Below are 25,880 nucleotides of genomic sequence, written 5' to 3'. Positions count from 1 at the left end.
CCAGAGGCAACACAAACCTCAGAAATATCCTAGCAGGACAGAAGTTTATGATCAAAGGATAAAGCTTGATGTCACCTGTCCTGTTCACCAGAGTCAACAGCAAATCTCAGATGAGTCAGGCAGCAGGAGACACACAACTTCTCCAGAAACAACGAACCTGAGAGTGTTACTTGCAGACAAACTGCCCTCCAGCCCAGGCCAGTTGGGACTTACGAGCTAAGACTACAAGGGACAGGTAAAAGATGCACGTCACCAGAGATCATAAAAACAAGAAGGTCCTGGTAGATGACATACTAGGGGCATATTCCAGTGGAAATATGTTTTCCTACACATGTCTCTTTTAACACCTGCCCTACGACATCCTTCCTAGAAGCAGCAGCTGATGCTTGATCTGTCCCAGCCCAACGTTCAGAGCACAAGCAAGACCAAGGCGGGCCCCTACCTTGATTCAGAGACCAAGACACCCCGTTCCCTAGAGCTCTGCTCCTCTTCTTGTTCTATGCTGCCCACTTGGAAACTGGCAGTCTTGGGGTGCATACGGAAATGTTGGTGGCTCTCTCGGAAGGAGCGGACGTGGCTGCACACTGTCAGCAGGAAGTTGGTGATGTCGATCTCCTGGAGCAGCTCCTCGCAGTAGTCCATGGCTGTAAGCAGGTCTTGGGAACTGATGCTGTGTGACTGCTGAAGGCTCTTGAACAGCCCTGCGGATCAAACACAGCTCTCAAGCCCACTGCAAGGATGTGAGGCCACGAGAATCGGGCAATAGCCTTATTCTGGGGAGCAAAAACCAGGCTTTCTCCAAGTCCCAGCACAGAGCTGCTGTCAATGCTGTGAGACAAGACTCAGACAGGATGTCTAGCACTATGCATTAGCCTGGCCCTGGCCATGCCAAGAGTGGCCTAGGGATCTGTCACCCTGAAGCTGAGAGAAAAAGCCCAAGAAGGAATCCCATCACCACAGCACTGCACAGGTCCAGGAACAGCCTGTGCAAGGCCCACAGGGAATATACTGAGGCATCTTTAAGTCCTTCCTGGTGAGAGAGCTGTCCCACAACTCCTCCCTTTTTCCTCGGGGTAACATCACAAGAAAAATAAGACACTGCTTTCTTAAAGGAGACCCAGGGTCCAGCCCCAACGCTGCCTCAAACCCATCATGCTACTCCTCACCTTTCACGTAGCACTGGTGGGAGTGTTCCTGCAGCAGTGTGCAGTAACTCACCAACTCCTTATGCTTGTGGTCTAACCAAGCGGCAGCAGGAGGACGCTCCAGAGACTGGGACCTGGGAAAAAAGGAGCCACAGAAGCCTTCAGCACCTGTAAAGCATGTTTTAGACTGTAAATGGCTCTGGCGCCAGTAAAGCAGAGCCATAGCACATGCACAGACAGTGGCTGCTCTAAGGTAGATAAGCCAAGCCAAGAGAAGAAGGCAGGGCTAGAGCCAGCCTCTTGTCAGGGGCACTCCTGACAAGGGATGCTCCTCTGCCCACTGTCTAGGAGCCGAGTATGGTTGGCATTACCTGAAAAAGATGTCCCGGGGAGAACGATGCGTCCGTGGGCTGACAAGCTGCTCCCGTAACAACTCCAGAGAGCAGCTGTAGATATAAATGGGGCAGCGAAATCTGCGACACTCGCCTAGCTCACTTTGTGAGTTCTGGCGACAGAAGGAGATGTGTACATCTCTCCGTGAGGGGCCACCCTGTTCTCCAGTGTCACGGCTCACTTCTGCAAGAGAAAGAATCCTGAGATAAAGGCCTTCAATGAGTTCCTCATTCCTGGCCTGCAAGGTCACGGCTCCCACAGCAGCAATGGTTTTACAAGCTTCTCACCACTCAAAACCCAGGGCCGTTCCCCCAGCCAGCACCCAACTACCCAGCGTGGCGCCTTGGCCACACTGATGTCCTTCCTGGGCAGCTGTGACCTGTCACCACTACCACCACCTTCTGCAGCAGCACAACGCACCATCCCCAGACCCGGCTGACTACACCAGGGGCTGATCAATCAAATGCCACACGCCTCAGGATGCCACCTGTGCTTTTCTCTCTAAGGCAACGCGCTGCTGGTAGTGCCAGTCTAGATCATAATGCAATAGTTGCTGACTTTCCTGTGTAAACCAGTGACTGCCTTTCCTAGTAGTCTCTATAAACCTACAACCTCCTGGTCCACAGGGAGCCAGCCTTCTGCCATGCTCCCTCACGTTGCACTCCTTCACTCTCCCATAAACAGCATGAAAGTTGGCTGAGGTTTTGCTGTGCCCCTTGTCCTGATCTTGACTATGCTGAGTGCCAGGCAGGAGCTGACAGGCTGTAGTGGTGTGTTATTCCTGCTGCCGCAATCTGCCCACCAGCAGGAACCACTGTGCTTGGGAATAGCCAAGGAAAGGCCTTGCACTAACGTTAGCCAGGTGTAGTTCTGAGGGCAGTACCATGTGCTGGTGTTATGCTGAGGGTAGGTAATGGCACTGCAGCATCCCCTTCTTCAGACTCAGGCCTGCTTCGCTCTGCAGAGACAGGTCTCAGAGTATCTTCTCCAGATCTACTCTCATCTTTTGGAGGCTTGTCCAATCCGCAAGCCATCAGCTTCTGTACATCTGGAAAAAAAAAAAACAATAAAAAAATCATCCTCTGTTCAGTGTGAACAGCTTAACCCCTCCACATAGATTCCCAAGAGGGCAGAGGTTCCCACTGCCTGTGTTCCAAAGAGTTCCTCCAGCTGAGCCTACCAGCCCCAATGCCCAGAAGCAGGGACTCTCCCAAATCATCCCATCAGCAGTGAGCAGCACCACGTCCAAGGAGAGAACAAGACACTCACCACTTTGCACTGCTCTATTCTTGGCCATATAGTACAAGAAGACTAGGTTTAGATTCTGCTGTTCAGTCTTCCCTCCATCCTAGAAGAGCTTTTACTGTTTTCCCGAGGAGGTGCTTGGGACTGCTGGATCTTCTCCCTCCCCACAACATGGGAACTCACCTGAGAACGTGGCTGGCAGAAAGGTCAGGAAGACATGCTGCGGATTGACCAGCTTCGCGTAGCATCGCCACTGCGGGGGAAAGGGCCCCGAAGCATCACTCAGGGTCACATCATCCTCAGGCAGCTCTGTGTTGCCAAGGCTCTGATGAAAGAGCAGAAGCTGGGTAAGTTCACAGCACATGGCACTGCCTACCCCAGGGCAAGTAGAAACCACACAGAGCAAGTTCCTCCATGACTGCTGGTTGGCATGGCGCTGAAATCACTCTGTGGCGAGTCCACACAGCATTCTCAGAGCAGCCTGGCTCCGGGAAACACAGTGCATACAGTCATGAGATGCTTAACTTAAACCAGCTTTGCTGGGGCTGGTTCTGACCTCGAGGCAATGATTGCCCATGGTTTCTGAGCTTCTTTGCAGCGCAGCATCAGTGCTGCTCTAACAGGCTAGGCCCATGGTGAGTGCAACTGCCCACACACCTACTGGATTCCTGCTTGACTTCAGCCACAGGCTACAGCTTAAACTGCTGCCAGCTGTGGGGAAAACAGCAGCCTTTCTACCTGTTCTCAGCCCACACGCTAACTCTCCTGATCCTCAACAGCTGCTCCCTTGCCCCCCAGAGAGGGCTCAGGAGAGGGACAGCAGTGTAGCAGTACCTGCAGAGTACTCGTGGAGCCAGTCATATCCCTGGTGCCATTGCTGCCAACCAGATGATAGGATGCAGAAGTATCCTGCTGCTCCACGGTCCCAGAGGCTTTCAAGGTTTCTTCTAGAATGGAGCAGAGAAACCAACCTGAGGAACACCAGCTGAGGAAGAGACTTGAAAGCAAGGCTCCTGAGACACCCCAGCCGCCAGTGTCCCTGCTGCCGTGCTCCTGGCCCTTACCTCGGATCACAGGGAGAGTGAAGGGTGGTTGATGGCCATCACGATCCCGCTGCAGAACCTGCTCCATGAAAGCGACGTGATCAGCATCAGCCATGGGGATCTCCCGATCACTGAGGTCGTGCTGCAGGCAGCCATGGAAGAGGTTTAGTAGCATTTCATTGGGCACAAATGAAGAGTCCTTGGTCACCTCCTCATTCTCTGCTCCAAAACAGAACCACGGCAACTTCAGAGACAGCATCTCCACAGCCACCACCAGCCCAGGCTCCCAGGAAGCAGCCCCTTGCAAAGTGACACTTCCACACAGCCAGAAGTTTCCTGCAGCACCCCTGCAAGTCTGCCTTGGAGGATGCTGAGATGCAGCGCCAGCCTCACGAGCTGCCCTGCACTGACTCGCCACGCTGCTGTAACTGTTCTGGAGATGCCCGAGGAGAAGGACAAGAAACTGCCACACAGAGCAACTGCCTAGGCTGGATGCTTACAAAAGCAGCGCTTCCAAAACTGCCATCCCAAGAAAGCAATGTATCTGCACAGCCCTCGGGCTGCAGAGCTGAGAAGAACAGAAGAGGCATGGCAGCCCCACGACCCGCTTCCCAGGGAGACAAGCACACACAGCAGGGTGCCCAAAGCCAGGGAACGAGGACAGGAGAAGGCAGGCAGTGAAGAGGCACTTACCTTTTGTCAGCATCAGGAAGAACATTTCGACCTGCTGGCACCTGGGCAACAGCTTCATGAGGTTGAACTGGAACGGGATCTCATGCACTCGGAAACCAGCCCCCATGTCTGGATCTACAAGAAGAATTGGGAATGCGACGTTCCTCATGGCACCACGGGGTCCTGCCCCCCAGGTCACTTGTACGTGCACGGTGCCAGCCCCAAGCACAGCACGTGAGCACAAGTGACAATCAACAACAGCACTGCCCCAGTTCCCTCTGCTTGGGAGGGCAGAGGGATACAAAGAATGAGCGTGGGGAAGACCAAAGCCTGATGGAACCTGCAGCAGGTTGTGAGGTACCTGCAGAGAGGTACCTCACTCTTAGAGCGCCCTGGGCTTATTGCCATCTTCACACAAGGATGGACTGGAAACCACGAGGCCCTACACAGCCCAGGCCGCCTGCAGCACAGCCAGGCCCACAAAGCACTGTACATTGGTGTCACAGGAAGCGCCGCTGGAGGCCAACGGCCACGCTAGGAGCCAGACATGTCAGGGACAAGGACACCCCTCTCTTCCCCCCGGCTCCTGTGAGCGATCTCCCATCCGGCAGGCTCTGCACATCCCTGCAGACATTTCCTGTCCTCTTACTCAGGAAGGAGTCTCTGACCTCCATGCCCTGAGCTTTCCTGGCCCTCTCCTCCTCCCACGGGAGCAGTGAAATGACCCAACAGGGCTCCTTCAGGTCCTGCCCTCAGACTTTGGGGTGATCTTGGCTCCCTCAAACCCACTCAACACCTGTTGTGTGCCGCTGCAAGGAAAGCAAACAGAAGATCTAGGATGGGATAAACCAGTGACAAGAAGCAACATTAGACTAGACATTTGGGAAAAGCTTTAAAGCAAAAACAGTGAGATACTGGAACAGATTGCCTGGCAGGAGTGAACCCCCTCCCACATTCCTGGATTTCTCAGTGAACTACGATAATCCTGTCAGATCAGAGTAGCGCAATCCTACCCTGGAGGACAGACCAGACCTCCCAAGAGCTCTTTCCCTGTCTTCATGAGATAACGGAACATTCACAGAGGGTTTAGAGATGAACAGGGCCACCACAACAAAAACGTCCCATGAGCTGCTCAGTTACAAGACACAAGACTCAGTTACAAGACACAAACTGCTCAGTTCCAAGAGTTTCCAGAGGATGGAGGAGCTTCTGCTTGCATCATTTGCAATTTCTGTACAACCACCTGCCCAGACATCCCCTGCCCATCGCTGCATGGGTGAGCTCATCTTCCTTCTGCTCCAGAAACCAGCCCCTCTCACAGAAGAGCTACAGTTAGAAAGGACCTCTGTGGGTCATCTGGTCCAACCCCCTGTTCAAGCAGAGCCACCTCGTCACTTCCCCAGTCCGGGCAGAAAGTCTCAGTGCTTTTTTGGCCTTCCCAGGATGAAGCCAGATCTCTGGTAGCTTAGCACAAGTGCAACAAAGTGACCCAGTGCCATCAAAGTCTAGAAAGTTATTGTCAAAATAAATGTTCAACCTTGCAGAAGCATCTAGCATTCCCCAGTACATTCAGGGCCTGGCTGCCTTTTGCTCCCTCAGAACTGCTAGGACATGTACGCTGTGCTCACCTTCAGTAGCTTTGGTGTCTGAAGGAGGGCAGACCCACTCCTTGTTCTGGCACAACTGGCTGATGTACTCAAATGTCAGCATGGTGGCAATGCACGCAAGGTCCCGTGGATAGAGCTGCAATAAGCAGTCAAGGCTCAGCTGTGTGCAGCAGAATTTTGCTATCCCCAAATGCAGCAGAAAGCACTTTAAAGGCATGGAGAGGAAACACCCACGTTCCTGTCCCCTGACCCCTTTACTCTCACTCATTGCTCCCCGCTGCTCCACCAGCCTGTCAGCTTCCCTTTGCCCTGTTCAGGGGGTACACAGGCAGTGCTGCCTGCAATCCGTTCTCTGACCCAGCCCGCTCCCCTCTACTGGAATGGCTCTTGGAACCACCTACCCCAGAGCACCACTGCATCCACTGCCTTGCAATTCAGAAGCCGTTTCTGTCCAGCAGCCCAGTTCCTCTTCTGGAAATCTCAGCCTCCTCTGTTACCAGCACTGCCATCTCTTCTGGCCCTCAGTGACTTACCTGCAGCGTTGTGGTGCACTTGCAACAAAACCCCCTCTCCCCACAACAGAGCACATGCCCAAACCCTTTCAGGGACTCACCGCTTTAGGTATTTTCTGGTAGGGCAAGCCATGGAGGTGCTTCCAGTTCTCAGCAGTACTGTGCACATAGCCACTCTGGGGCTCTACCCAGCACTCAGTGACCAGGTTCAGCTCTGTGTCCACCTCAATGGCCTCCACCTCTGTATCATTGTCATCATCGGTGGAAAAGCTGGAGGAAAAACATAAATCCTATGAGATGGAACAGAGGCAGAAGCTTACTGCAGCTCCTCTCAGAGCTGTGAGAGCAGCCACAAAAACTGCAGGTGTGCAGGCAAAGCCCCATCTACGTGGTGAGCTACCTGTGACAGGTAGGTGTCTGTTCTGTTGCTACCCGCGAAGGGCAAGTCTGGAGCTGTGCCCCCCCTGCTGCCAGCCCTCCCCAGGAGCAGGGCCAGCCTCACCTGTCCTTGGTGGAAGTGGAATGTGGGGGGAAGAGGATGTACTGGACAACACAGGTGTGCTTCTCTCTGCCGCTGCTGCTCTCACTTGAGCCGTCAATCTGGAGGGGAGACACAGCATAAGCCCGGCCAGCAGCAACAGCCCACACCTACCCAGAGCCCTGTTACACAGCACGGCCCCATCCTTCAGCTCATGGTGGGGGAGAGAGGGAGCCTGCACCAGCCCCAAGAACTCCTCCAGCACAGCATGTCACTGCCAGCAAAGCAGCTCTCTAACTGCTGGTAAAGACAGGAAAAGACCCAACCCACAGGCTGCTTTTCTTCAGGGAAGGAGGTAAGTCTCCCTATACACAGCAAGGGTACATGCTAGAAGCAGGTGGGAAGGTGAATCCCACACACCCAGCGCAGGAAGGTGAATCCACCTAAGAAGCCACAGAAGATTCCCTCCCCACGGCAGCCTGCAGGCTCACCTGTATAGGCAGCTCCAGCACCATGTTGATAATTCCATCCCCGCTGGATGCAAAGTGGAAACCCTCTGACAGACGGACCCTGGCAACAGAGAGGCAGTCAGACAAAGAGGATTTCACTAGCTGTACTGCAAGCCTTAAATACAAGAATGACTCAACCCCTCACTCCATAACACCTCCCTTCCCAAGGGAGGGATTTGCACACAGAATATGGAAAGGTGGCACTTTGCACAGGACAGCCTGAGTGAAGATCAGCACACTCCGGACATAGTAACACCACCTGCCCTTTTGTATGTCTTCCAGGACACTCCTTTTCCTCAACTGCAGCTGCAGAACTGGATAAAGCACTGGCCCAAGTAGCTCTGGAAGCTGTGTGCAGGACCAAAACTCTCTGCCTCAGATCTGCACCCCCAGGACCCCAGAGAAAGCATCTTCATTCAGGTGTACAACTTACTCTGTGAGTGTGGAAAGGAGCTGGGCTACAGCTGTGATGGGCACGGCTGGTGCCAGCCCCGACTGAACGCTCCATATCCAGCGCTGGTGGTAGAAGTAGCGGGACAGCGAGGCCAGGGTGGAAGAGGCAGTACGATTGGCCACCATAGTGAGCGGGCCAGACACCGGAGGATGCTCCAGGTTGAGAATGAAGGGAGCTCGATAGTCAGAAGGCAGCTTCTCATACCTAGGAGAAAGAAAAGTTTGGCTTGCTGAGGTACAAAGGAAGTTCTGCTCGGATTCACAGCCTGCTTGCTAGGCCTGGGACAGAGCCCTCCAGCAGCAGAATGTGGCTAGACCAGCACAATATCCCACTCACACAGTGCTAACTAAGCTTAATTCTGCATCATACTTGGTGAGAGTAACAAATCTGCCTTTCCAGCAAGGCCCCCTGCAAGTCACAGCCCCCCCAGACTCCAGCCACCATTCCTAGCCACACAACCCAAAGCACCACAAGCCCAGGCTTCACAGCCCTCCCATCCTGCCGCTGGCAGCACCACCCACAGCCCCTCTTCCTCCCACCTCCCAGGGCAAGGAGGCCGCACTGACCGCCCGGCTCCCCATCGCTACCTGATGAGCAGCTTCTCCAAAGGCTTGTGCAGCACTACGAGGCAGGGTCTGTCCGAGAGGGCTGACTGGGCCCCAGCCACAGGTGGGGACTTGGAGGGAGAACTGCTGCCAAGCATTTTCCTCTTCGCTTTTGGAGTTGCCTCCTTGCTCTGGACCCTGTGGGGAAAGCGGAGCTGCAAGATTCGGTCCCGTAACTCCTCCACTATCTGTCATGGCAGAAGCAAAAGGTAAACATGACCACCTTTGTCTGGAGAAATACGCTATGCAAAATAAGCTTCCAGAACAAGAGTCTGACTAAAAGGAGTAACACAGTCCTCAAATATACTGAAGAAGAATTAAAGGTCATTCTATTTCTGAGGCCCTAGTAAGACCAAGGCCAAAATGACACAAGGTTCTTAGGTCTGTATTTTAACAATCACAACAAAGACTTTCAAAAGCACAAAAAAAAGGTCAGAACAACCCAAAGATTGTTTCAAGGCTGGAGAAATCACCTTCCATAATTCTAAAGAAAAAAATTAATTGCATGCTAGCCCCTCTACAGAAGCAGGCCAAGTACTCACCCTCACTCCTCCTCCCCTCAACAGCCTGTAGTAAATGTAAACTACTACATTTAAGACAGGGCCACTGTTCCCACAGCTGATACAGTCCCCCACTATCACACTCATGTGTCAAATCTCTATAGTAAAAGATTTCAAGAGACTAACTAATTTTGTAGGTTAGGTTATTTTTTCCAAAATACTTTCCAAACGACCTCTGGCAGGTGAAAAAAGAATAAAAAAGAAAGAAGATTGTGCATTATACAATTTATAATTTACAGCTGCTGCTGCAATGCTCTGGAGCTTGCCCACAGCTGCGGGGTATGGTGCCTGTCTCACACCTTCTTCATGAGGCAGGTTTTAACTTATACCTGCTAGAGAGAACTCCTTCATAAAACCTGTCCATGCAACCAGTACCCAAAGCCTGGATCTCCTAATGACTTGAAAGGGCAGGTCCAACAGAGTGCCAGAGCAGTCAGTGTTATCTAGGATCACCATTATCTCAAAAAGTGATGGTCCTTCGTGTATTTGTCAGCTTCTCCTCAGACTAATCTAACACTAAAGTTAAGTGAGACAAACCGAAGATTTCTTTCCTGAAGTCCAAAGATCAAGGTTTAACGATAAACCCCTTGTTTATACCAAAAGGTTCACACATTATTAGCAGGACATCTGTCACACTTACTCTTTTACCTAGGAACACTTAGACTTGTCTCTGCCACTGGAGCTGGAGATACAGTTCATGCAGTAACCCCACCTTCTGAATCTGACTGGGGCAGCCCATTTCTTTGGGTACAAAGGGGTTATTAAAAGTCTATCTAGCAGACTTGCATCTCTCTAAAGCATTTTCTGTGTGCCACTGTTTTTTTCCATCCCTGTACTGGTCACACAGGGCGTTGTTTGCATCTTAACTCTAACCCCTCTCCTCACCTAGATTATACAATACATACGTGCACTTCACCACCTACTGCAGCAGATAACCTAGGGAACATGTAGTACCTCCATCTTAGAGGTCTCCACAGATGAGTCAGACAAGTATCTGCTGCTCCTGACAAACAGTATTGATTGTGCTTTGGACACAAGGATAGTCTAGATAACCTGTGAGTCATTTCAAGGCCCACAGTTCTATTAAGCAGGGGGAAGAGCATTCACATGACCAGCTATTTATTGATCTTCGAGTTTTTGGATTTAGGTCTTGCGCAGACTTAACAAAGAAAGCTTTGTCCAAACTGTTCCTTCCTGTAACAGTAAACTCACACCTACCTAAGCCTTAATATATTGAGTGTTGCCTGTGATCTACCCACCACTTCCACATCCAAAACTATGTGCTTTGCTCCTACCCCAGGAGGCAGGCAGCCAGCTCTCACCTTGTTCCTGGCCTGTGCAGGCGTGCCGATGGGGAAGCCCAGTCGGAGAACCATGCATGGAGCTTTGGAGATGATCCGCACCACGTAGAATGAGGAAGGAGTAGGATCCTCAGAGCTAGGGAGGATGGATTAAGACAGGGCTGAATGTAACATGGCAGCAACTCATCAGTTCTAGCACACACAACCCCCCCCCTCAGGCCCCAGCTACCTTCCCTCTCCCTCCAGGCTCTGCTGAAACCCAGTGGCAGCAGTTCGGAATACAGAGTTTTACAACTACGTGTCTTGCTCTAGACATCAGCTTCTGGCCCACCACAGCATACTGGTCTAGCTGGATCTCTGGCCTGGCCACGTGCCCAGTTACCCACACAGGACTGTCTCCGAGCCACTCACCCATGGATCAGTTTGACGTAGGAGTAGCCTTCCACCAGCACAAAGCTGCTCCAGTCCCGCAGCAAGGAGGTAAGGGCAGAGTGGGAGATGCGGCACTGGATGGTGCTGTAGCGGCCGTTGTTGCCCGGCGTGTGCAGGTGCTTGGGCACAGGCCTGCAGAGTGCAGCAAACAGTCATTTTAAAACCACAGTTTCTCTTCTCCTCCCCAAAGCTTAGAGAGACTTTGCTACACCCATTGCAACTCATCCAACCAGCACAGCCTTCTTCCTGCACATATCCTCCTTCCACCCATATCCAAACATATCCCATGCCCGTGAGCAAGAGCCACACTCCCTGAGTGCTCAGGGACCCCATTCTCCAGCTTGCAGAGAGCACGCTCTTGTACTGTTTCTAACTCCCTCCATACAAAAAGCAAAAAAAAGCCTGTGGGATAGCTTCAGCTGTATGGTCCACACCCCCTGCAGTCAGGCAATCCAAATCCAAGGACTTGAGAAACAATTCATACTCTCCAGAACTCCCTCTCACCAAAAGCTGACTTTCCAACCAACAGTCCCTCCCAGAGAAGTGAGCCCTTATCATCTGTCACATCCAGCTAGCAAAGTCCTTCCCCTGGCCACAGACACCTGCAGCTCTGTAGCAGGACTGAATTGGCATGCAGTTTCCACGGTGTTTGGCTGGACAAACCGATGCTGTGCTTTCCCCGGCTGGCCTACCTGGTGCACACAAGCTCAGCCCTGCCAGTTACATACGTGTCATGCTCCAGGAGGAGAACGATGCGATGCATGTGCAGCCACCGCTGCCAGAAGTTGGCATCCATGGAGAGGATAGGCTTCCAGTAGGAGGCAAACTGGGAATGGCTTGAGTCAGACCCGCTGTGTTGCAGGGACAGCACCTGAGAAAAATGACAGGATGGATCAGTAAGAGGCAACGTGCAGCAAGAATCTGTCTAGTTCCACCCAGAGAGCACAGGAATTTCTCTCATGACTAGCTGTGTAGGTCTAGAAGGCTAGCCGCATCCCTGGCTTTCAAGAACTGCCTCACAGAAAAATAACTAAACGTGTTCACATTGAAACAGTGCAACATAAGTAAAAATAAATTAGGCTTCTGAAATGTCAAGTTAATTAGGAACTTAACTACTTAGCATCAAGTAATTCAACTACAGAAGAGATAGCATATGTAATGGTGTCTTTTCTGATAGGAGGATATTTGGCTTGTGTCAGCAGAACAACTAAACACCGAGAAAACCCGCCTGAGAGAGCACATGCAAATAGCGTACCAGCAATAGGTGGCACTGGGCAACTCTGACCTGTTTGTATGGTAACACTGTAGTTCCACCAACTACAGCAACGCTGCTGACGCAGGAATAAAGTGGTTAGCCATAAGACGGGATGCTCCAGACACACCGTGGGATGTATATCCATGCAGAGAGTAAATTTGTTACATAAGCCTTAAGGAGTAAAGGGCTTAAGCAATAAAATTTAAATGACAGCTCTCCTAACTTTGATATCTGCTAGTCATCATCTTCTGCCAAAGCCAAGGACACTACTAGCAAGGACCAGGTAGCATGTTAGCACTTTTGTTCTGTGAACTTCACAGTGGAAACTTCGCTCATAATTTTTTGTTTCTGCTGTGCTGATGACAAATATGTCTCTTTCACCCTTCACAAGTGCTCAGAGCAATGAGCCTATTAAATAAAAGCCATTTAGCAGAACCTATCTTCACCTCGTGATATATCACCAGGGTACAAGGCTGCCAGCAGCAACTCCACGCATATCATTGAAAAAAGCACGGCAGTAGTGTCAGCTTGACCATCAGTCTCACACATCACTACAAGAGAAGGCTTTGCAGCATGCTTAGGAGACTTGCTGTGAGGCTTAGAGGTGTAGCTGCAGCAATAAAGACATAGAGTGATGTCTCGGAGGGGAAAAAACATGGGATGGGACGTTCACGGATACTGAATTGTACTTGAGCTGTTACTGATTGGGACAAAGAGCAAGAGATGAAGACTGAGTTACAGAAGAACTTGGTTGCTTGTTGGGACTCAGCATCCCCAGGTGCAATACAGAACAGCAGGAGGGACAATTTGTCCTACACTAAATGGCACAGAGAGGGGACGTACCGGAGTGGTGGAGCCTGGGGGGATGTAGAAGAGAGGTACCCCATTCTTGGTGCTCTCAGGAATGGTGAAGTGTTCTGGGACTGTGTCAAAAGACTGCAGATGAACCAACATCTGATCCGTCTGGTTGATGCTGAAAGAGAAGAGGCAGTTAGCCACACAAACCCATGTTCTCCCCTTCAATGCCTCAGTCACCCAGTGGCTGCACGTGCAACACTCCCTGTGTCTTGGGAACCCATCTGCCCCAACTCAAGAGACAGATGATCAAAGTTCGGAAAGAAGTGCTAAGAAAGAAATCTGTAGAGCAGTGGGGAGCAATGGTCACCCTGGCCAGGAAATGGTCATAACCCTCAGGCCTAGGAGACACGAGGGGTTTTCCTAACATCACGGTGCAGCACGGCTACTGCATATAAACCTATTGCAGCACAAGCCTTCACGGCAAGGCAGCGCTGTAGGAACACACCGCCTCCATGGGATGGCAGTCAGAATTAAGGTTCGCATCACAGCATCAGGACTCAGAAGAAGCAATACCTTCACCATGAAGCAACGTTACAGACAAGGTCACAGGCCAGTTGGAGTATTTTCCTTGGCCAGAAGTCAAGCTTGTTGCCTGCGGTGCCTCTTCCCCGGAAGCACATTCCTTTGGGACCCTGGGTTGGGAAGGCCATCTACATAACCCATGCCCCAGCATGCCAAGAAGGGGATTTTTTGGTTACAATGGACTCAGGACTGCTAGGGATGGTGCAGCTCACCTCTGCAAGGTGTTCCAGAAGCGCCGGATGACTGTAGTGCGGTACAGACTGGTGATGGGTTTCCTCATGGTGCAGCTGATGTCGTGCAAGATGTCGTAGCTCCCCTCCATCGTCACCTCTACCCACGTGCTGCGCTTTGATGGGTCCAGGGGCCAGGGTGTCACAGCTAAGTACTCTATCCTCATGTTGTGCTTCCAAAGCAGCACGAGTTTCACCTCCAGCTGAGACCCACCTGCGTGAGAGCAGAGGAATAGTTACAAGTGCTTGTTCTGCAAACATCTGAGCTTTATCTCTGACCATGGGCTCCCAAGGACACAGAGATTGCTTATTGACCATGAGGAAGAGAAAGTCATCTAAAAGCTGCTCTAACTGAAGTCATTCTCTCTCCTCTCCAACAGAGGGAGGCTTTGCTTGCTCAACAGCATTTGGTGAACAGTCCTTTAAATGCACACGTACTAGCTGAACTACAGAAGGCAACCGAAACTTGGGGGAGGTGCTGACATTTGCAATGGGCTGTCTTTACAGCCTCAGTTTTGTTTCCAAGAAAACTTTTGCTTTGCCCTGATAAGCAAGGCCTTTAAGCTTAACTCTGCAGACTGCACTTAAATCGATCCCACTGCAGAAACATGGATGTTCGGACATGATGGGACCTGATCAAAAAGGAAGGTTCTTGCCATGGAAGGTGAGGACCAATTCTTGGTTTAAACTGCACATTCTTCCTGCACAGAGAGTATTTCATGCAATCTTCAAGAATCTTCAAGTACCAAGAGCTTCTCACCATGTTTACCCTCTTTTCCTCAGCTGATCCCAAAGTAAAGAAGTTAAGAATTAATATTCACCCACTCTTCAAACTGTAGTTTCATCTCTTTCTTTGAGATGGCCATTGCATCTCTAGCACAATTAACGCAAACACCCGACAGCAAGCCTCACTGAGCCAGAAAGGCAGAAAATGTCCCAGTCCTGCTGACCGTGCATGTGTATTTGTACCAAAACAACCCAGGGAACACATGATTTTCTATAGCAGCACCACGCTGCTGTTTCAACTGCTCAATCATCTGTTCTGATGTCCAGCCTGCTCTGTAGTTTGCCAGACCTGCAGAATTTGTGAGGTGAGCGATTAGATGTGCTGGAAACCATCCGAACAGGTCATCAGCCTAGATCTTATGTTTCCTGCAGAGTTGCATTTGCTGCTGTCATAGATACATCATGCCACCTCCTTCATGGGCTGATTACACGACATTTTAAAGCTATCCTGCTTTTTACTCCCCTGGTGCCTACTAGGAGGCTGCCTTAGAGCACCCTTCCCCCACCAAAATTCAGAAGAAGCCTTTCAGAGTACATGCCCAATTCATGCTTGGCTGCTGTTTTGCTGAAATTGTTTTTATTCTGAGAAGCTTCGTTACCAGAAAAATCAATAAGCAGCATGTACTAGGGGGGAGAAATCCTCATCCAGTTTCAGCTTTTGCTGTGTAGGTTAAACCAAACCATAGTCAGCAGCCTGTGACGGACTATCCATGAATAAGTATTTATCAATGGATGTATAAACAAGAATTTATAAATGCATGTCTTCCCGTTTCATGCTGCTAAAGTGCATTTTATTCCTACTGCTCATCCATTGCTTTCTGCACAATATTTTGGTTCTCATAACAAAGCCTTCCTACTTCATCAACAGCAAACATGATAAGTAAATTCCTACTTATTTTTCGTCTAGATCATTAATGAAAATATTTCCTATTTCCACTGTAGGAAGTTTCCAACTGTTTCCATTAGTCATCCTGGCTTTGCTCTTACTATCCAACACAAGCAAAACTAAAATCACAGGCAAAAAACATTCACTTAGTTTGAAGTCATACCTAGATGGATCTTCAGTCTGTTCTTACTGCTCACCAATCCATTTCTGTTTCTTAACTTAATAGCTAATAAAGGTGTTTGCTTCTTTGATTTCTTTCATGAAGTCCAGCTTTACGATATACCAGTTTATGGTATTTAGAAAACCAGAGATTTTTTTTTCTTTTTTTAAAAGAAAACACTGAGAACTGCCATTCTCACTGGCCAGACTATGCCCAGCCATTTTTGGTGCTGGACTGGCTTCACAGAAGATGAAGTTTCAAAAAAAAAAAAAAAAGTTTTCCAAGCTTTCTTTCTCTCCCCAGTGCACAACAACACAAAATTGTGTTTTGTTTTCCTTTTTTAATTATTTTTATTGTTATTTTTACAGGCAGCAGTCCTCTGCCATTGTCCCAGAAAAAAAACAGGAGAGGAGCTGAGCTCCATCACACCTTCTCAGGCCGAGCTTCTCTCTTCCATACTTCCCAGTTCTTCCCCTTTCACAAGCAGTTCTGTATTCCCAACTAACTATAGTAGCCTTCTAAACACCTAAGTATCTGGAATCAAATCGTGAGGGTAACCAGAGCACTTATAAATACCACAACCAACCTCTCAGGCACCTCCGAGCACAAAGCTAGCTATTTATTCTTTTTTGCCTTTGGCAAAGTAAAGCAGAAAAGCGACAGTGTCAAAGTCCACAGCTGCACTCCTTCCTCTTGCTTCACAGCCAGGTTGGCTCTTTAACAGCCTCTAGTTGGCAAGCTTTGGCAAAAGCTTTTGGCAATCCAGGTTAATTAACTGTTCTTTGTTAGACATTTCTCTACAGAATGGCCCAGAGAGCCCTGATTAGCCAAGCATGCTTTTACTTTGCAGAGGCAGTGCTGGATGTCTAAATGTCTTGATCTTTTATAAATTCTACTGTAAGATGTTAGTTCAACAATTTTTCTGATCAGAGCCAGCAATTCCCCAGGGCATTTAGCCTTTCCAAAGGCTAAGTAACATCTCCTACTATTTTGAAGGCTGGCATAGAAATACACGCTATATTTTTGATAGTTCAGACATGTCGTTTTTAAATTCCTTCTAAAAAGACCTCATGGAAATACACGGGAAGTATTTTTGGCTCTGGGAGCCCCTGAGCTGCAGACAGATTGAGGGTGCTCAAAGTGAAAACAAAGGAAACGTGAAAGGGAGTATCTATGTTCACCCTATCCTTACTCCTCCTTGCCCTTAGCTACTCATCACCAAAGGCAACACCAACCCAGTACAGCCACTCTTTTGCTCTTACAAGAGCAAACGACCAACTCAGCGTCCAACAGCTGAAGGAAGGCAGGAAGATGCCTAGACAAAAGTGCACGGAGCACGCTAAGCGTGCAGTGATCTTTCTGACGCATTCTTTCAGAGCCCAGGAATTTGCTGCCTTACAATACCCTGAGCTAGAGGTTGTAGCTCCTCCCTTGTGCAAAAAAGGTACAGCGTGGATTTGTCTGACTGCTTTCGGAATGATTCACACCCGCTGCCTCTTCCAGCATTTCTGTATGGGGCTCCGCCGTCACCAAGAGCACTTCGCCGTTGTTGGCAGATGTAAGAAAGGCTCTCAGCAGTAAGTTGTAAGTGAGCTGGTGCACAGAAGGACAAAAGAGACAGTACTGAGCACAACCTGGACAGGAACTGACTTGTCGGACTGTTCCGTAGGCATTCCTAGACAAGGAGAGCGCAATGGACCTAATCTGTCTGGATTTAATGGAAGCATCTCAGGCCACACCTACGGATTAGTGAAAGCAACCTGGGGACACTGTAAGGAGAGATGGAGCTTCTCAGTGGGAAACCTTCGGAGATTCTTAGTTTAAACAGAAAATTCCCAAAACAAAAAAATTTGGGTATTCCTTGAAGACCATCTTTAGAAATTATCCTGTGTAATCTAATTGTTAGCAACATTCAAAAGAAACAAACAACAAAAACAACAAAACACACTGCACAGAAAACAAAACAAAAATAAACAAACCTCAAACAAACCAACACCAAAACAAACCAAGGCCAACATCTTTCTTCCCCCCCCAACTGGTTTCAGATTCATTCTGTTTGTAAAAAGCATCAGGCCAGAAGAACAACTCCCAGTCATCACACAGGAAGAGTGAACTGACCACTTAGACCAAAGCAAGAGATTAATTTAGTCTACTGCGATGTGAAGAACAGCACATTTAGGGACTACTAGAAAGCAAACAAAACCAACAAACCAAAACCATAAGACTCAGCAGCTGGAAGCACAGGTATGTAAAAGATGCAGGCATTTCTGAGCTAACAATATAATGCAATCATGGGGAAAGCTCACGCGATTCCTGGTCTATCAGATAGGGTATTTTACTTCAGAAATATTGGCATTAACTAAGGCAAGGCAGCGATAAAACCACATTTACAACACTTATCAACTGTTTCAAGAAATATGAAACCAAACTGAAAACGAACTGGAAAAAAAGTACTGTTAAGAAAAATAAACAGAACAGAAAGCCTGTCCTTGCAAAAGGAGACTGAAACACTGCCTTGCCTAACCTGCCAAAAGGAAGGTTAAATGGAGAAAGGCATTCTTCCTAAATAAGTTTGTGCAATGCCAGAGGAGGATAAACTTAATTAAGGATAATAAAGTCACACAAGTCTAATTTGGTCTGAGTAAGTTTAGAAAGGAAGCTAGAGAAAGAGCAATGCAGCTCTGGGACAATCTTCCAAGCACAGCATGACACCAACTTATATGGTCTTAAGGCAGAAGAACATGCCATCACATGGCATGTTTGGAATTATTTTTAAATCTTATCACAGACTTGATTCTCTCATATAAAATGTATTCTGTGTGCTAATATCCCAAAGAGGATAGTGAAGACACTGGATCATTAGGTGTCGTACACGTTTACACTGTGTAAACAAATTTTATTCTTCAGGGTTTCTGCTGGTCATTGTAAAAGTCAAAAGTAATTTGTTGCCTTGCTTGCAATTGATAACTTGCATTTACATTTTTCTCATCTCCCCTTCAGTTAAGGCTCCATCTCCAGCTGTGACTGGTGGCTAGAAAGTTAGGTAGGGCTTACAGGCACTCCTTGGGATACTCAAATCATTCACAGTCCCCTACTTAGTGGCTACTTCTCAAGGTGCCGTAACAACTTCTACCAAGTCAGAGAGAATAGGACCACTGAATGTGTTTTTCTAGCATTGGTCACAGTTCTGACTGATGGAGCATTTTCATCAAACATTCTCTTTGGTTCCCCCAGTTTCTTCGTTTGGAACGCTGTAGTTAGGAGGCTTTGAATCTTTTGTACTGAAGGGCTCAACTTTGTGTTAATATTTCGGAGTGCATCTGGCAAAAGACTAGAAAGGGACAAAAAAAAAAAGGGGGAAATGGAGAGGAAAGCCTAGAAAACTCCAAAACCACAAGTTATGTCATTAGTTTTCTTGCAGCTGTGGGGACTCATTACCAAGATAAAAAAGGTCAGTTTGTCTGTCCCTCCACATGCACATATAATGAGTAAGTACACAACTGTGCAAACATCCTGAGCAATCCTGTGCCCTGCAATTGTTACAGAAAACAAACTTTGTCACGGTTTGGGGAAAAAGGCTCCTTTCCCCCTGTACCAGCACTCTGCTAAGATGGCAGAGCCTGCACTGTGCTCTGCACAGTTGGTACGGAGCCCTGTGCAAGCCTCCAGGCCCATTACTGAGCTGTCACCTTTTGTGATGTTGACCTCCCGGATGCTGTAGCCCTCGCGCAGCCGGACTGAGACAATGCTCACGAGGTCGGCGTGCACCTCCTTCTCCGTGTGCTTCTTCCTCCTCATAGCCAGAGCAGGGTTGCTGCTGGCAGACACCAGGTGCTCATTGAACAGTCGGTGCTGCGACACTGCAAACAACAGAGATGGGGTTTATGAGGGAGCAGCTCCCCTGCTCCTCTTCCTACAGCAAGAGCCCTCCCCAGGTGCTTTACAGGAGCCGCCTGGAACACCCACTGGCCCGGAGGACAGTACATCCTTCAGGCATCACTTACACCTACTCCCGGTTCTGCAACACAGCAAACAGGTCTGCTGGCATGAGGCAGGGTGGGGTGTCAGGCCCTGCTTCCTATGGGACAGCCTTTGTGACAAGGCAGGTATTAGAGCTACATGTTTAGCCTAAGCAGGCAGGAAACACACAGCTGTTATAACAGTCACACAGGAAGCTTTTGGGCTTTACCCCTTTCCCTGGAAAACCTCAAATTCCCAAGTACTTTCTGAAAGGTATCAGGCTGTGGAAGCTTTAGGTTTAAACCACTGACACCTGATCCTTTTCAGATTCAACATCCCTGATTCCCATGCCAGCTCTCTTCAAACTTTTCACTGTGCGCAGATTCTGCTGGCAAGCTGCAGAAAGCACAGATGGCAGCAGCACTATAGCCGGGCACGAACGGGTGTCTCCGTGCTTTATTGGTAACTAATCTCTCTTGGCATACTCCCAGCTGCTAACACACACGGCATAAGAACGACCAAGAGAGGCATTTGGGGTGGTTCTCAGGAGTTTAATCTTTCAATCCAAACTGCCATCTGCAAGCCTGATGAGGACAAGCTTTCCAAGACGTCCCCATCTGTGAGCTAGCCAGTGTGGAGGAAGGCCTGGAAGAGAACTTCTCACCCCCTCCAAGTTCCAACATGGAAGGCCTAATTACAGTTTCCTGAGTGAAGTCCAAAGAAAGGGGAATGGCACAGAACTGGGCATTAGTTTTCCCCAATCCACCCAATTCCTGGAACCAGGAGGGCAGTGACGGATTAGGCTGCACGGCCCAGTAGTGCCCAGAGCCTACAGGAGGCACGGAGTTCTGTGGAGTCCAAGACAGTGAGCGCCCTCGGGGCCCTCTGTCTCACACAGGCACGAACACAAACACTGCCCATGTGGGAAGGCAGCATTCCTGCCAAGTCACACAAACTGCTGCCTTTCCCTTGCCTCCACAATACTCACAAGGGCCCGTAGAGGACAAGGGGGAACATCAGCATAACCAAGCCTGAGGGAGTCACCCCAAAGATTGGTGCTGTAAGACCCTCTTCTGCCGGAAGGAGGACATGCACACTCCTCACCGCAGTAGTATTCTGGATTCAGGGACTCTCCGGTACGCAGGAAGGAGTACAGCAGAAATGCCTTGTGATACACGTTCAGATCCAGGCTCAGGGGATCCAGCTCGGGGCACGTGGAGAGGTAAGCACCAAAAGTGGCCATGGCGATGAATTTCATCAGTTCCACATTGGGAACATGGCCAAAGCTGCAATCGTATGAGTAGACACCGCCCACCTAATGGATGGATAAAGAAGAGACCTGAGTGAGCACAGCACTGCTGAGGACGTGGGAGAGGACTGTTGAAGGGCTCAGACAGGCAGCAAGGTCCCCTCTTCCCCTCTGGAGGGTGAACACTACCAGCAGCAACTCACCTTCGTCCCTCTGGCAGGAAGCAGCCCCCACAGTCCCTGCTAACAGCACACGTACCTGGACAAAGGAGCAGGCCACAGTGCCGCTGCGGAGCTGGTTGAGTAAAGTCTCACACACAGCCACATCGGGGACGCTGGTCACACCATCCGTAATTATTATTATACCTGTAAAGAAGGCATTATCTTAGAGCATCTTCCACCTCAACCAGCTACCGCTCTCCTGGTATAGAATTTAGGCAGGGCAAAGGTAAAAAGTAAAACCTTGGGATGTCTTAGGACACAAAAGGCATTTTAGAGCTGGCAAGCTTCTCGACAAGGCACAGTGAAGCACTCAGCACAGTTCCGCACACCCTGGGTTATTCCAAGCAACAATCATGGCTATGCTACCTCACAAACTCTCCAACGCTGACACCTGGTGTGTGATGCAATGTTTTCCTCCTTCCCAATCCCACCACAATTAGCCCACGGAGGGCAGAGCAAAAGCTGCCGTTGGAATTTCATCCCTAACTGAAGGGTCCACGTACCAGCCCTTACAAAATTCATCTCAGCCTACAGCAAGAGGAACGCAGTCCTCCGCAAACAGCCGGGCACCCTGAAAGCCAGAGAACGAAGCCAACCTGCGCTGGAGTTGGAGGGCAGCAGCTGCAGCGCCAGTATTCCCTGCCGGACCATGCTGACCAGGCCAACGTCAGCAGTGACAACAGACACACTGGGCTTCCTCCCTGATGGCTCCTGCACATCACCAGGGCCCTCTTGGCTCAGAGGTGATAAATCCACCTGGGAGAGGAAAAAAAAATAAATAAATAAACAAACAAAAAAAAACCGACGTCCCATTCTCCCAAACAGCCTTCAGCCTAGCAGCCCCATGGTACCACAGCCCTGTTGTACTTCGGCAGACTCCACTTTTAGCTTTAATTTCCAGGTTCTCTCAAAGTCCTAGTCTCTCAGGCCCCTTAGAACAGCTGGGAAAGGCTGCCTGGGGGTGGAGGAAGGGGACAACATGCTCAGAACTTTATTATAAGTTGATTTCTGACACTATGGGAAAGATGAGACGCTTTGGGGTCACTCAAGCTCCTTTGTGGAGCAAAGCATTTCTCAATTAGAGATGCTGAATACCTTTATTTTTAACTTGTCATCTAGTAGAAGCTGCAGCCACTTAGCATTTCCTCAAGTAAAATCCAGAAAGGCACAAGATACTCAAACAGCTGCGTCTCACCTGTGAAGCACGGCAGCAGAGCGTACAAGGAGCCTTGTAAGGACGAAGTCTAGTGCCTTTATATTTATCTGTTCAACCAGCACTAGTTATGCAGTGCTGATATAAGCAAATGCAAGTAGGCTTCTCCTGCATTTTCTATCAAAAGTATTCCCCAGGCAAAGCCTAAAATTTGTATAATTACAGTTGTGAAGAACCTACTGTGTTCATAGTCCCCTCATCTCCAGAAGGCTCTGACGGGGCAACCCTGTAATAAACTATTGCTTCATTTTTACTGCTAACACAGAGAATGGGTGAGACCCTCCCCTGTACAGCTACACAGATGTCTGGAGCTTGGAAAACAGAGTTAGAACAAACTGAACTTTTGTTCTGCACGAATGAGAGCAGTCTGCTGCTGCGAGCAAAAAACCTGACTATCCATCACTTCGGTTTGGTAGACGCCTTCAGTTCAGACTCTTGTTGACAGCAACACAGCTAATGCAACTTCAAAAGTTAAAAAAAAAAGTTTCAGTTCCTGCCTTTCCCCTGGGGCCTCCCACCTCCACCCCACAGCCTGTGGCAGGACTCGCCAGTTCCTCTGGCCTGCAAGTGCGTCTCTCTCCTGGATTTGCATGGCATTAGTTACAGGGTAGTTTGTTATGAGAGAAATACTGCAGCAAGCAGGAATGCATACAAAGCACTGCAAAACACCAGCTGGTCATGCTAGAAAACTGTTTACTTCCTGCAGGCCCCTTCTTATTCCAGTACTGTCAGTCTTTGTATTCAAAGACAAATTTCAGCTAGAACGTGAGATTTTATGCACTTCTGATACATAACTGTGAGGGGTCACAAGTAGCCTTTTGCTCATATGACTGGGACCTTTTTTTCCTTTGCTTTGAGCTCAGACACTAAAAACTAACACTAAGTAAGGACTAAACAACCTCAACCAGGCCAAAAACGCCTCTGAGTGTGAGAAGAGTCCTCACAGATACGATTCCGACTGTAGAGCAGCGTACCAGTACCCTAATGCACTCTCTTGATGAGAAATTCATAGACACCTTGAATTCCTACAAAGTCACACTTTTACTGTCCTCCTCAGCTGTAGTTTACAGTGCTGTCCTTAGCTGGCTGACACCTGTATCCTTTGCCACTAAACAGCATCTGCTTCAGATTTCAAGGAGTATCAGGAACTGCACCAGCCGCATGTTCAGTTTCATGGTCAGTTTTTGTGGTGACAAGGAAGTATTTTCATTCAAGATTGTAATAGGGGCCAAGGGCATACTCACAGCTATTTATAAACTAATGATAGGGGTGTAATCACCTCTCCCACCATTTTCTTAAGAGAGAAAGCACATCCTACGGTCTGTCCCACGATGTCAAAGAAGTCAAGCTGCTTTACTGTACTTTATTCAGGCCCTTTATTACAATAATCTTGGGAAAGATAACTGCTTTCATCAGTCCTTCTCCTAAACACTTACTGGTTCTGCTTTATTCAGTGTTCTTGTTGCTGTATTCCAAAAAGTTTTCTTCCAGACTCCTGAGCTGTTCCTTCTCCAGACCTACACCACTGCTCCTCTTGTTGCCAGGCCTCACAGAGCAGATCTCCAGTGAGCAAGAAGCCCCAACCACCTCTGCCCTCCTCACCTGCGGTTTGGGTTCATACTGCTGTTGGAGCATCTCTGCCACCTTGTTCTCAAAGGCACACAGCTGCGTGTAAACCTGGTGCAGGAAGGCTTCTCGCTTCGTCTCATCCAGCTGGCAGCCCTGGAACAGTACCTGGCCCGAGGACACACACGTCAGTCACCAAGTTCAGGTTTTATTGTGGCAGCCCCCACAATGGTACACGGGAACACGGTTCGGTGCAGCACAGTTCAGACACGTCCCTTACAAAGCAGAGGTACAGCACAGGCCTCTCTTGTCCTGCCTGCAGCCATCTGCCTGCGTGCAGCGGTGTTCTGTGGCATCTGCAGTGCACTCTGCAGCAGATGCTCACATTGGTCTCTGGGATGTCTCCCTTTTGGGCAAGAAATTTCTACTTTTCCTTCTTCTAAGATAAGCAGTCGGCAGGAAAAATTAAGGTGAGATCCTCGTTAGAAGGCATTAACTCTGGCCCACATTTCTAAGGAAGACCTGTTCACTCCAATCTAACCCAGCTACTGACTGATCCAACTATCTTCCAGTAAGTGGCTGGATAGAAGAACAGTAAGTTGAAATAGCGGAAAAAAAACCTTAGATCAAACATTAGAGAAGAGGCTGTGAGACATGACAGAGGGAGCCTGCCACCAAAGGAACTCCCTAAGCTGACAGGAATGACGCTTGTATTTACAGCGACTTCGTACAGGCAAACCTCTGCCGAAACTAGGTATCACAAAACAAGGAGGCAAAGAAGATGCAATGTGTACAGCAAGAACTCAACAGACAGCTGGGACATTGCACATGATCCACATTCCTGCAGCACCTCATAAAACTTGGGGAAAGTAAACAATTACAATATAGGTGGGTTTTCTTGGATGAGTGGTACACCTATATGCCTTTTCCACCACGAAAGGAACACACAGCTTCTCCACTTGTCCCCACAAATTACAGTCACCGGTCTCATATAAGAAACGGGTCTTTAGAGAGATCTGAAGAAGAAAACCATAACCACTTCAGTGCTCAATTTAGTGTAAATACAGGAGATACTGAGACAAAGCATGATGACACCTGAAGGAGAGCTGGACCAGAACACAAAAACATCACTAGCGAATCAGAAGACTCTCACTATGCTTACTTTGGTAGCACCTAAGATTGAAGCAAGGGCCCTTAAAGTAAATGCTCTTCAAGCAATGTACAAACCATTCAAGCCTGCAGACTGCCCAGAAGGCTTGAATAGAGGTGAGCCAGGGGAGAGGGAGGGAGGGAGGAAGCAAGAAGAGATTTACAGGCTCTTCCTGTTGCCACCCACTTATTCTGGTTTTAGCAGAGGAACGAAACACACCATCAGAAATGTGAAAATACTGGGAGGTGGAAGGAAGCAACACAGGGAGGATAAACTTCAAAAACCCCTACAGGCACTGTAAACCAGACTTCAATTTACTAAACAGACCTGCCCCGGCTCAAGTAAGTGTGAGATTACTGGGGCTGGCTGCTCTCTCCACCAAGGAGAAACACATTCATACCAATGCAAACAGAGAGCAAGGTTTGCCAGAAGAGAAAATTATCATTGAATAAAGCACTGCTACACAGCTGGAGCTGGCAGACAAGCTTTTAGGCACACCGCCTCTTTCTGAATACTTCAAACTAATTATAATATGCCAGAAAGAATTAATCAACAGATTTAAAAAACAACAACAACCATGCAGTAAGCATGAAGGAAAGATGCGCTACGGCCTAACTCAGAGAACGCTGCCTGCAGGTGCCTTCTCAGAAGGGCCCTGCTCCCCCAAAAGAAACTCTGCTTCCTCCCAGAAAAGAGAAGTTGCTCACCTACGCTTCCTCATCACCTCAGGCTACGTGTTTTAATGAATCAAGTCTACAGCATCCTAGTTGACAGAGCCCAGCTAACTGATGTCCCCGCTTTCCTCTGGGTTCACAAGAAAGCAGCGCAGCAAGCTGCTTGCACACCACGCCAAGGGTGAGGCCGAGTT

The 25,880-nt window shown here is 49.0% G+C and overlaps 1 protein-coding gene across 10 annotated transcripts in view; it reads right to left on the bottom strand.

Moving 5' to 3' along the window:
* Positions 1-25,880, bottom strand: part of SZT2 (SZT2 subunit of KICSTOR complex) — a 56,688-nt gene that overhangs the window by 29,676 nt on the left and 1,132 nt on the right. For 6 of the 10 annotated variants that reach the window (XM_083846583.1, XM_083846590.1, XM_083846586.1 and 3 more), the window contains exons 5-28: positions 23,899-24,030; positions 21,680-21,839; positions 21,121-21,227; positions 20,718-20,928; positions 19,343-19,513; positions 13,804-14,035; positions 13,055-13,184; positions 11,685-11,827; positions 10,936-11,088; positions 10,546-10,660; positions 8,646-8,851; positions 8,038-8,262; positions 7,587-7,665; positions 7,120-7,217; positions 6,719-6,887; positions 6,127-6,241; positions 4,520-4,633; positions 3,848-4,048; positions 3,618-3,730; positions 2,967-3,108; positions 2,422-2,586; positions 1,517-1,721; positions 1,167-1,279; positions 443-701 (exon numbers count right to left, since the gene is read on the bottom strand). In XM_083846583.1, the coding sequence (XP_083702709.1) occupies positions 443-701; positions 1,167-1,279; positions 1,517-1,721; positions 2,422-2,586; positions 2,967-3,108; positions 3,618-3,730; positions 3,848-4,048; positions 4,520-4,633; positions 6,127-6,241; positions 6,719-6,887; positions 7,120-7,217; positions 7,587-7,665; positions 8,038-8,262; positions 8,646-8,851; positions 10,546-10,660; positions 10,936-11,088; positions 11,685-11,827; positions 13,055-13,184; positions 13,804-14,035; positions 19,343-19,513; positions 20,718-20,928; positions 21,121-21,227; positions 21,680-21,839; positions 23,899-24,030 (3,758 nt within the window). Of the gene's footprint in view, positions 1-442; positions 702-1,166; positions 1,280-1,516; positions 1,722-2,421; positions 2,587-2,966; positions 3,109-3,617; positions 3,731-3,847; positions 4,049-4,519; positions 4,634-6,126; positions 6,242-6,718; positions 6,888-7,119; positions 7,218-7,586; positions 7,666-8,037; positions 8,263-8,645; positions 8,852-10,545; positions 10,661-10,935; positions 11,089-11,684; positions 11,828-13,054; positions 13,185-13,803; positions 14,036-19,342; positions 19,514-20,717; positions 20,929-21,120; positions 21,228-21,679; positions 21,840-23,898; positions 24,031-25,880 lie in introns of those variants that run through there. The other 4 variants (XM_083846585.1, XM_083846588.1, XM_083846584.1 and 1 more) reach the window with 2 other exon arrangements.

This window comes from Anser anser (genome assembly GCF_964211835.1).
Source record: "Anser anser genome assembly, chromosome: 8".
Classification (NCBI taxonomy): domain Eukaryota; kingdom Metazoa; phylum Chordata; class Aves; order Anseriformes; family Anatidae; genus Anser; species Anser anser.
The sequence above is the reverse complement of the archived record's forward strand: the minus strand, read 5'-3'. Positions and strand labels throughout refer to the sequence as shown.